The sequence below is a fragment of the Pristis pectinata genome, chromosome 13, assembly GCF_009764475.1.
Source record: "Pristis pectinata isolate sPriPec2 chromosome 13, sPriPec2.1.pri, whole genome shotgun sequence".
In the NCBI taxonomy this organism is placed as follows: domain Eukaryota; kingdom Metazoa; phylum Chordata; class Chondrichthyes; order Rhinopristiformes; family Pristidae; genus Pristis; species Pristis pectinata.
Window position 1 is genome coordinate 16,041,790 of NC_067417.1, and position 12,159 is coordinate 16,053,948.

At 38.8% G+C, this 12,159-nt stretch overlaps 1 protein-coding gene across 2 annotated transcripts in view; it reads right to left on the reverse strand.

Annotated features, from left to right (window-relative positions):
* Positions 1-12,159, reverse strand: part of wfdc1 (WAP four-disulfide core domain 1) — a 39,926-nt gene that overhangs the window by 5,130 nt on the left and 22,637 nt on the right. For both annotated transcript variants that reach the window (XM_052028342.1, XM_052028343.1), the window contains exons 4-6: positions 8,835-8,918; positions 4,022-4,162; positions 681-731 (exon numbers count right to left, since the gene is read on the reverse strand). In XM_052028342.1, coding sequence (XP_051884302.1) covers positions 681-731; positions 4,022-4,162; positions 8,835-8,918 — 276 coding nt within the window. The remainder of the gene's footprint in view (positions 1-680; positions 732-4,021; positions 4,163-8,834; positions 8,919-12,159) is intronic.

A 12,159-nucleotide genomic window follows, 5' to 3' on the forward strand; every position in this document is an offset into this window, starting at 1 on the left:
CACTGGAAGTGTTCTAATTGTCCATAAAGAGTAGATAGTATCCCATGACAACCATGTGCTAGTTGGACAGATTAGCACAGTCCTAGTTGAAAGAACAAGTGTTATCACTTAATATGTACCATAAAGTTGCATAAATTGATAAATACCTTACAAATATTTGCGCAGTTGAAAGGGGAAGACAACCACTTGTTGCTAAGAGCAGGCTCTGAGTATTTTCCCCAAAATACTTCATCTTTGAATATAATTTTAGCGTTACTCTTTTACTGTGGAGCATTTTCAGCACTAATTCTGAGTGTAGTCAGTGTGCAAATTTCCCCTCTGATATCATTTGCATGAAAAGTTTAACTGCCCATCTGAAACCAAAACTTATTCCCATTTCACTGCAGGAAGAAGTTGACTGAGTTGGGTCACCTTTTCCTTGTTCTGTGCAAAGGAAAAACCAAGGGTAATAGTTGGCTTCCAGCCCCTCATGTGCTCTTCCATTCAATTAGCTCAGGGTTTATCTATTTCTTAGTTCCACTTCCCTTGATTGCTTTTGAATATTATGGTTGGCCCAGTTTCCATAGCCTGTTGGGCTGGAGAATTCTACATTTCCACTACATTTTAAAATTGAGATGCAAATCTTCCATTGTTGCAATCGATGGATATTCTATCAACTTTAGTACTTAATGCGCTCTTACCAAAATAATCCTTGTAGTCCTTGAAAATTTTTGGTCTTAAATTTCGTCCATCTGCAAATGGATGGTGAGAATAATTAGAAATAAATCTGAGGTGATATTAGATAGCATTCTCTCTTAAAGCTTTCTGTACCAAAATAACTGATTGTTTTCTTAATTCTAGAGGTGATCTTGCTTCAAAAGATCAGATGGTTTTATGATTCCTTGCTGGAAAAATATGCTAATTCATGGAATAAATTATAACTTGGTAAGAATACTATTTTGTTGCTTATCCAAAAATTCCACAGCTAGGATTGCTTTATGTTGAATGATACTTAAAAATTAAAAAATATAATACTGAATTATTGGATCAGCCAAGATAATCCACAGGTAATTCTCATTAACGATGGCCATTGACATTGTAAACAAATTACTTTTCAGTAAGTTTAAAACATTTGAGGACTGGTTCAGTTATCAATAATAGGGAAATTAAGGATAAAAATTTATTTAGTAGAATAATGAAAAGAGATTTTGCACTTATGCTGCAACTTTCCTGACTTTTTAACACCCAAGTACAGTCGATGGAAGTCTATTGCCAAGTTGCACATAGCAAGATCTCAGTAAAGAAATAATGACAAGGTCATTTGTTTTAGTGACAATTTTTGAGGGATAACCGTTGGCAAGGACATAACTGTGTTTAGGAACTCAGTGACCCAACCACTTGGTGCTTCTGAATTGCTTAAGGAGACATGCGTGATGATTTGTATGGCAAAATATTTCTTTGTAGAGACCATACAAGGAGAGGAATGTTTCTTAGATGAAGCCTTTGAAATTCTGCTAGAGGGAATTTTGCAGGAAGTGGTTGCCCTATGCTATCATAGACATCAGCCAAGAGAAGCCGAGGGAGAACAAGAGAAACTGGCAGCTAATGACAATCCCACTATTACAATGCAGCACACATGGAAACATTACCAGAAGAAACGTAATGATATTATCAGGTAAACTAAAGTAAGAGAACACATTATTATCCATTAATAACACAATGTACTATGTGAATAATGTGTTGGGCATCTATCATCAGTTCAAGCTTGGTGGAAAACCACCTCCAGCTGTTTTAATCCAGTCACTTCCAACAAAGCTTTCACTGAGTCAACATGCCCTGCAGTAATTACTGTATTCAATATGTCAATAAAATGGCTTATTGCTAAGATCCCCATCATCACAGCCAATTCAATTAATTCCATGTGATACCTAGAGTTGAGGTGAAAGTGACTTTTCTTGACATCAAAGCATTTAACTAAGTGTGGCATCAAGAAACAATGGTAAAACTAAGTCAATGAGCATCACGGTGCAATCACTCTAATGCTTGGAGTCATACCTTAACAAAGGAAAAAGGTTATGATGGCTGGAAGTCAATTATCCCAATCACTGTAGTGTTCTTCAGGGTGTTGTCCTTGGCCTAACCATCTTCAGCTGCTTCAATAACAGGCAGCATAGGTCAGAAGCGGGGATGTTCACCAATGATTGAATAATTTTCAATTACATGCACAACTCATCAGCAAATGAAATAGTCCATGCCTGCCTCCATACTGACCTAAACAATATTCAGGCAAGGTCAAAAAAGTGGCAAGTAACACTTATCCTGCAAAAGTGCCAAATACAGGAAAAAATCTAGCCACCTATCCTTGATGTACGTACCATCACTGAATCTCCCACTATCAACTTTCTAGGAGATCACCATTGACCAGAAACTCAATTGCCGGACACATACCTACTGTGACTGATAAGATTTCTTTATAAGTCACATGTACATTGAAATACACAGTGAAATGCATCTTTTGCGTAGAGTGTTCTGGGGGCAGCCCGCAAGTGTCGCCACGCTTCTGGCGCCAACACAGCATGCCAACAACTTCCTAACCCGTACGTCTTTGGAATGTGGGAGGAAACCGGAGCACCTGGAGGAAACCCACACAGACACGGGGAGAACATACAAACTCTTTACAGAGAGTGGCCGGAATTGAACCTGGGTCACTGGTGCTGTAAAGCGTCACGCTAACCTCTACATTACTGTGCCTGAAAAGAATAGATTAGAGGTCGGATATCCTGTGATAAATGATTCGCTTCCTGACACCCCAAGATTTTCCATCATCCACTAGGCTCAAGTCAGGAATGTGATGGAATGCTCTCTACCTGCTGGGATGAATACAGCTTGAACAATACTCGAGAAGATCAACTGGAGAAAGCAGCTTACTTAATTGACATCTGTTCATCACCCTAAATATTCATTCCCCCTATCAGTGATACACAGTAGTGTTATGCATCAACTTCATAATGCACTGAAGGTATTCACCTTGGCAACTCTGACAACACTTCCCAAACTGATGACCTCTACCTTCAAGGCCAAGTGCAGTAGCATCCGCAGGTTTTCCTCCAAGTCAGACATCATCCTGACTTGGAAAAAAAATCACCATTCCATCATCATCACTGGGCATAAACCCTGGAAGTCCCTCCTCAACAGCATTGTGGGATTACCTTCACCTGAAGGACGGCAGAAGTTCAAGAAGGTGGCTCATTACCGGTTTCTTAAGTGCAAACAAGGATGGACAATAAAGATTACCTTTGGCTGCCATACCTACATTCCAAATAAAAAGTTCTGCATAACAAAACCAATGTTTTCCTTTACTCCTTCCCTAAAGTGCACCAACACCTTTGCATCCAGGGATATTAACAGTTCACAGCACACCCCTTCACATACTCCACGCTTCTCCCAAATCAACCCAGATACATCCTATCCGAAGAATAGAGAGTCCAAGCCTAAATGCTGCTCACTATCCAGAGGTCAGGAACTGCCCTATATTGTGGGCATAGTGGCACAGATTTTCAGAAACTCTCTCCCCCTCTCTCTGCAAGTGCACAAATTAGTGCAAGCAAATGCAGTGGAGTGATGGATTTTAGTTGGGAGGCGTTGTGTCCATAGAGGAGTCTAGGGCACTGAGGAAGACATTAGGAATATCATAAATGTGGTGAGGGGTACAGGTGCAAAGTTTCATTATTTTTCTCATTTGCTTCAATACCAGGATCAACTCATCAGCAAGTTAATTTGCACCTTCACCACACAGGCAATAAACTGCCACTCATCAGAGATAAATAAGATTCAGTAGTTGTTCATACATGGACACTGACCCCCATAATTGACTGTTGTTCAGTTTTTACACTCTTCGGATCCACTCTCAACAAATAAATTTCAATCATCCAAGATCTGGAGTTGAATTCACATGTAATAGTAAAATATCTACTCTGCAGATGTGTATTTCCTAAATTATATTGTGAAATATTGACATGGGATGTGAAAAATATCAACTGACCACTATTTCCCCTTTGCTTTATGCACTGTCCTCTATTTGGAATTCCTTCAGCAGGATTCCCAGGATTTATGATGTGACATTCATAGCCAGTGGGACAATGCAGGGGTTCATCCCCATCCTCAGTGGTGCTACAGGCTTCAGCTGCAAGAAAGATAAACAATTACATGTTGCTTTATAACATAAATATAACCTTTTTAATAAATTATTCTTAAAATAACAAAGCTTGATTAATAATCAAAATGAATAAATAATTCTTTGAAGTATCAGCATGACTTGGTTTGACTTGAAAGATTCAAGTTTGACTTCAGGACTTAAACAGAAAATCTATCGTAACATTTCAATCAATATGCAGCCCTTCCTTATTCACGAGCACATAACACGGTAAATAAAACTTCCATGAAAGTTAATTGCAGGATGAATGGGTAACATTTCATTCTACAGCTAATCTGTAATCATACACTGCTGTTCCTGAGACTATGCTGTGAACAAGTCACCCATCTTGTCAACCTGCAAAACTGCTCCTTGTTAACTTTTTTGCATCTTGAGTGAATGTTAGATAAATGCATTTCTTTCTCTCAATTGACTTTTCTTCAATTGCTGATTTTCAGATTTTGAGGTATAATAAGAATTACTTTGTTCTCATGAATTTTATATTAGTGTACCAGCAACTAATATTACACCTTAAAGTAAAAATATTGATGGTACATACTTTGGGGTCATTTTGTTTCTTTGTGATGTAGGAGAGCCTCACCAGTTGATGGCAAACATTCGGACATTAGCCCATATACTTTAAATTTTTTTAAAATTTTATTTACAGCGTGGTAACAGGCCCTTCTGGCCCAACGAGTCCGCGCCACCCATTTTAAACCCAAATTAACCTACCCGTACGTCTTTGCAATGTGGGAGGAAACCCACGCAGACATGGGAGAACGTACAAGCTCCTTACAGACAGCAACTGTAAATCCTTACAGGCAGAGGAAGTGTTGGGTTAAGTATTTTCACTTAAGGAAGTGTGTACACAAGTACCACTCTTACACTTAGAGCCGGTAAAGGTACTGATGTAACAATAACTTCTTGCCCTTTGAGCAGCTCAAAGCATTATGATGTATATGAAAAATGGTAATGAGATTGTGTCAAGATGGATGATGAAAATTTGAGCAAATACACTGCATTAACAGAGACTGTGTTGATTTGTTACTACTTAACTACGTACATTAATAATGAAGCAATAAAATTTGATCCTCATAAATAGATATTTCCATTTTATAATAAAGGCTGGTTCTACATAATTTTCAAATCGTTGGCTGTCTTTGAGACCTATACTGCTGAGTTAGTTAGAAATCAGATTGATTGTTCCATCATATTGAAAATATGATTGTTTCAAAATATCAAAATTATGCAGCAAATGGAGGGATATAGATTATGTGCAGGCAGAAGAGATTTAGTTTAATTTGACATTGTGGTCAGCACAGACATTGTGGGCCAAAGGGCCTGTTCCTGTGCTGTACTGTTCTATGTTCTGCGTTGTAAGTCACTATGAATACAGAAATATCATGCAAAGAATTTGTTGTTCCAATTCAAAAGATTGAGAATTACAGACTGAAGGTAAGTAACCTTAATCAGTATTGGACTTGGAGATTTACAAAGTTTAGTGAATTGTTCAACAAACTTTTAATATTAAAAGGCTTTTTTTCCAACTTATTTTTTCATTCCTACTATATGAAGGGGATCTCCAAATAATACTAATGCAATGAGAAATTCTGACAAAGGATATTTGATCTGAAACATTAACTCCGCTTCTCTTTCCACAGATGTTGCCTGGTTAGCTGATTGTTTTTAGCATTTTTTTTGTTTTTATTTCAAACTTAAAGCATCTGCAGTTTTTTGATAAGCATTTTAAAAACATTGACTGGAATTTATTGTTCAAAGTGATTTACATCACCCAGTTTAAGGGCTGGACTTGTTTGCTAATCTTGCTTACATGTGTCTTCGGCAATGTTTATTGGTCAGTTTGTACTCCACCTGATGATGCTGCTCCCAGGTAGCTCTGGCCAAAATGGCACAAGTCCTATTGAGCTTTGGCAACAGATCATTCCTCTCTTTTTCAGAAAATCACCATATCTAGAGAAGCTCCCCACTGCAGTAACAACACTCTTTTATTAAAATGACTAATTACTGGTTTTACAGAGGAAAACAAAAGTTTTATGTCAGTTTCTTGAACCCTGGTTTTCTGCAATAAGGCTCCATGCTTATACAAATCCTGCCAGAGATTAATGAATGCAAAGAACTATTCTTATTGTTTTAGGTACTTAAATAATAATAGTGACAAGCTCATGCCTGTTAGTTCAGTGATATTGGCTTACTGATACAATTTCTTGGTAAAAATGCCCTTACTTAAGTATCATAAATGAGCAGTGGCATAGAACCTTCCCTACAGTAAGCAATACGCTGGTTCAAAAGAGTAATGGCAAAACTTGTTTGTTGCTTTAGTGGATTTGTGTACTGGCTCATTGAATCACAGAGTGCTTTTTGTTTTTCTGATCATCAGATTTCAAGTACAAGTAGGAGTGCTTCAGCCAGAGGCAATAACAGCTAAATATTAAAGGAAAGGCCTGTCTAGGCAAGTTGTACATTTTAATGGGTTTGCTGGCTATAGATCTGGGAGCAGCTATTAAACTACATTCTTTTCCTGGGTTACAGCAGGAAGGAGAAAGCTGGAAGGACAATCATTACGGGGAGACTATTAATGTTTGCAGTTCTTGAGATGTGGACATTGCTCCAAAGACAGCATTTATTCACCATCCCCAAATACAACCGAGTGTTTGCCAAGCATTTTTAATGGGGAGTTGAGCCAACCAGATTGGAGCAAGTCCTGAGTCATGCAAAAGACAGACCATTTAAGATTGGCAGGTTTATATCACTACAGAATGCAGTACTTTCTCTTTGAGAAGGATTTAAAAGCATCATAAAATATTTTTGAGCAAATTCTACCATAAATTTCTAATTTTGTTCAGATGGCCATTTGGGAATATGATCTTGTTCCACATTTGATTCCAAAAAATGTACAAAATAGCAAATGTTTTGTTGTCAAAAATTTCTCAGTTTTCCCAAATTGTATGGCATACAGATTTTCCCCAATTTTTTGCCCTTTTTATACAACTGAGGAATAAACTGACCTTCCCATAATCCAATATACAGTGGCATGCAAAAGTTTAGGCAATCCTGGTCAAAATTTCTGTTACTGTGAATAGTTAAGTGAGTAAAAGATGACCTGATTTCCAAAAGGCATAAAGTTAAAGGTGACATATTTCTTTAATATTTTAAGCAAGATTACTTTTTTATTTCCATCTTCTACAGTTTTAAAGTAACAAATAAGGGAAAAGGGCCCAAAGCAAAAGTTTGGGCACCCTGCATGGTCAGTACTTAGTAACACCCCCTTTGGCAAGTATCACAGCTTGTAAACGCTTTCTACAGCCAGTTGAGAGTCTTTCAATTCTTGGTTGGGGGATTTTTGCCCATTCTTCCTTGCAAAAGGCTTCTAGTTCTGAGAGATTCTTGGGCTGTCTTGCATGCAGTACTCTTTTGAGGTCTATTCACAGATTTTCAATGATGTTTAGATCGGGAGACTGTGAGGGCCATGGCAAAACCTTCAGCTTGTGCCTCTTGAGTAGTCCATTGTGGATTTTGAGGTGTGTTTAGGATCGTTATCCTGTTGTAGAAGCCACCCTCTTTCATCACCTTTTTTCTCCAAACATAACTTTGCTCATTGCAGCCAAAAAGTTCTATTTTAACTTCATCAGTCCACCCTTTTCTCTCCAACCTTTCCTGCGTCCTCACCACAAAATTCAGCATCAGAAGTTTGCAAAGGAACATCTAAACAAGCCTGATGCAATTTGGAAACAAGTCCTTTGGACTGATGAAGTTAAAATAGAACTTTTTGGTTGCAATGAGCAAAGGTATGTTTGGAGAAAAAAAGGTACAGAATTTCATGGAAAGTACACCTCTCCAACTGTTAAGCATGGGGGTGGATCGATCATGCTTTGGGCTTGTGTTGCAGCCAGTGGCACAGGGAACATTTCACTGGTAGAGGGAAGAATGAATTCAATTAAATACTAGCAAATTCTGGAAGCAAACATCACACTGTCTGTAAAAAAAGCTGAAGATGAAAAGAGGATGGCTTCTACAACAGGGTAACGATCCTAAACACAACTCAAAATCCACAATGGACTACTCAAGAGGCACAAGCTGAAGGTCTTGCCATGGCCCACATAGTCCCCCGACCTAAACATCATCAAAAATCTATGGATAGACCTCAAAAGAGCAGGGCATGCAAGACGGCCCAAGAATCTCACAGAACTAGAAGCCTTTTGCAAGGAAGAATGGGCAAAAATCCCCCAACCAAGAATTGAAAGACTCTCAACTGGCTGTAGAAAGCGTTTACAAGCTGTGATACTTGCCAAAGGGGGTGTTACTAAGTACTGACCATGCAGGGTACCCAAACTTTTGCTTCGGGCCCTTTTTCTTTTTTGTTATTTTGAAACTGTAAAAGATGGAAATAAAAAAGTAATCTTGCTTAAAATATTAAAGGAATGTGTCATCTTTAACTTTATGCCTTTTGGAAATCAGGTCATCTTTTACTCACTTAGCTATTTGCAGTAACAGAAATTTTGACCAGGAGTGCCCAAACTTTTGCGTGCCACTGTATGTATTTAAATAATTGGTACATCTGGAGTCTATCTTAGGTAAATCAAGCTGTATATACTGACTGATATTACATATATTCAAATCACTAATAATCATGAAGAAACAACACCTTGAAGCACTTCTTCTGGTCCATCGAGTAACCATCCATTACCCCCAAGCCATCTGGGCTTTGGCTGCACCAACCAATCTAGAACTGAAAAGCAGCATTATTTAATAATCTTTCCAAACAACAAATCCAAATTCCACAGCATTTTCTAAAAGCTGAAGTATATAGTAAAAGAAAACTTCCTTGTTCTTGAGGAACAGCACCTCATCTTCCATCAGGACACATTGCAGCCTTCTGGACTTAATATTGAAGTCTACAACTTCAGGTTACTTGATTTCTCTATCTGTATCAGTCGTCCATTTGTGATATAGGCTCAGCTTGTTCGTTGTTTTTTTTCCTCATTGAATCATACAGCATGGAAACAGGCCCTTTGGCCCAACTGGTCCATGCTGACCAAGATGCCCATCCAAGCTAGTTCCAGTTGCCCGTGTTTAGCCCGTAACCTTCTAAACCTTTCCTATCCAGGTACCTGCCCAACTGTCTTTTAAAAGTTGTTATTCTATCTGCCTCAACCACTTCCTCTGGCAGGCTCATTCCACATACGTACCACCCTCTGTGTGTAAAAACAAAAGTTGCTCCTCAAGTTCCTATTAAATCTTTCCCTTCTCACTTGCCCTCTAGTTCCTGATTTCCCACCCTTGGAAAAAGATTGAGTGCATTCACCCTATCAGGATTTATACTACATGACCATAAGACATAGGAGCAAAATAAGGCCATTCAGCCCATCGAGTCTGCTCCGCCATTCAATCGTGGCTGATTTATTTTTCCTTCTCAACTCCATTCTCCTGCCTTCTCCCCACAATCAAGAACCTATCAACCTCCACTTTAACTATACCCAATGACTTGGCCTCCACAGCCATCTGTGGCAATGAATTCCACAGATTCACCACCCTCTGGCTAAAGAAATTCCTCATCTCTGTTTTCAAGGGACATCCTTCTATTCTGAGGCTGTGCCCTCTGGTCTAGACTCTCCCATTACTGGAAACATCCTCTCCACGTCCACTCTATCCAGGCCTTTCAATATTCGGTAAGTTTCAATGAGATCTCCCCTCATCCTGCTAAGCTCCAGCGAGTACAGGGCCAGAGCCAACAAACACTCCTCAAACATTAATACATAATTTATGCCCTGAGAGTGGAGGATATGCCCAGCCTAATCTGTCGGACATGTCCTGCTTTCCATTTTGCAACTCCTCATTCTTTTATCAATGTTTGTTTTTTGTCTATGTTCTCACTGTCTAACTGATCCCATTTACTCATTGACTTGATAACCTCGTTTACAACTAATCCCCATGGTCATTCCAGTTTTACCCTATCAGAAAAATTATGCCTCTCCCACCTTCCTGCATTTAACAGGCTATTTTGTCTCCTTCCAATTTCCAGTGAAGGGTCTTTGATTTGAAACGTTAACACTTGCATCTCTTCCTGTTTTTTTACGTCCACGTTCTCGCTGTCGAAGTGCTCCCATTTACTCATTGACCAGATAACTTTGTTTACAGCTAATCCTCATTTTTACCATATCAAAAACATCTCCTGCCCACACCCTCCCTGTGTCTTAAGAAGCTTCTTTAGCTTCTTTCCTAGTCCTGATGAGGGGTATTCGACCTGAAACATTAACTCTGTTTCTCTTCTCACAGATGTGGCCTGACTTGCTGAGTATTTCCAGCATTTTTTGTTCTTTATTTTAACTTCCTAGTTTGTCTGAAATGGAATCAATGCACCGAAATATTTTACCACACATAGATATTTCCCATTGATTTTGGGTAAAGGTCTCTTGGTGCAATTATATAGGACTGTACCTGGAGTACAGTGTACAGTTTTGATCTCTTTCTCTGGGATCAAGGATACATTTGCAATAGAGAAAGGGCACCAGACTGGTTCCTGGGTTGGTGGGTATATAAGATGAAGAGAGTTTGAGTAGCTTCTACCTGTATTCCCTAGAGATGAGAAGAATGAGAGCTGATCTCATTTAAACTTGCAGATTTCTTACAGGGTCAACTGATTGGATGCAGTGATATGGCTGAGGAGACTAGAACCAGAGGTCACAGTCTAAGAATAAAGAGTAGGTCATTCTGGACTGAGGTGAGGAGAAATCTTTTCTCTCAGAGGATTGTGAATCTTTGCAATTATGTACACTGGAGGGATGTGGAAGCTCAGTCACTAACTTAATTTAAAACAGAGATTGATAAATTTCTGGATATTGATGAAAATGGTGCTGAAGTAGAAGATCGGCTATGATCTTGATGAATGACAGAGCAGCCTCGAAGGGCCCAATGGTCTACTTTTGCTCTTTTGTCATTGTCTTACATTATCTTATGAAGTATTTTTGTGCAATGTAATCAGAGTCCTGGTACTTGCAATGTTTCAGCTGCCTGTTTGGAGGTGGAATCTTTCTGTTTGTTGTTGATACCTATCATTTTTCCTGCTATAGATCATGAGTGTGAGCGTGAGAGTGAGTGAGAGAGAAAAAGAGGATTTAGGAATAAACTTTTAGCCAATGTGCTCCCTGCCATTATTTTCAATTAGGAGGAACATAGTTCAGTAAATTCCTCCAATTGTTTGGTTTACGAGCAAAACCACAAAGATATTCCAACTTCATCTCGTATCTGGGATATCCACTCCATTCCTACTTCAGAAGTTGAAGATGCTTTTAATAATCTTCAACAATATTTGAAAAAATAGATCCAAAATTCCAAACTAGAAGACACTTGTTTGATGCATGGAGGTAAAAACTTTATTTACTATTTTACTGTTCCTTGAGGTGAATATATTATAGTTCATGTTCTAGATTTGTCATACGAGAAGAATGAGCAAGTTTTTTTATTCATTAATTAGTGATTTGTGTGTGTTGTGTTCCAAAGCTTGGCTCTGTATTGAAGTGCAGGGGAAAGAAAATGAAGGGAAAATATGCAGGCAAATCAGACTCATACCTTGAAAATCAAAAATTCTCAGCAGGTCAGACAGCATCTGTGGAAAGAGAAATAATGTTAACGTTTCAGATTGAAAAACCTTTGATAGAACGGGGGGGGGGGAGGAGGGAAATCAAGTTAAAGTTGCAGAGCAGGTGGGCGAGGGATGGATAGGACGAAATGAATACCTCTCCTCGGGTGAGACCATGGCTGCCATAGGGAGAAGTTGTCAAGATCATCCACCAGTCAATTGGTTAATGGAAACATTTAGAGAGAGGAAATCTTTGATTCTTTATCTCAATCCCTTTCTACTCTGTCTCCCTGTGGCATCCTATGTGGTTATACTGATGCCCAATGTAAACTTGAGGAACAGCATCTTCTGTCTGGGCAGGTTGTACACCCCTGGGCTCAATATCAAATTC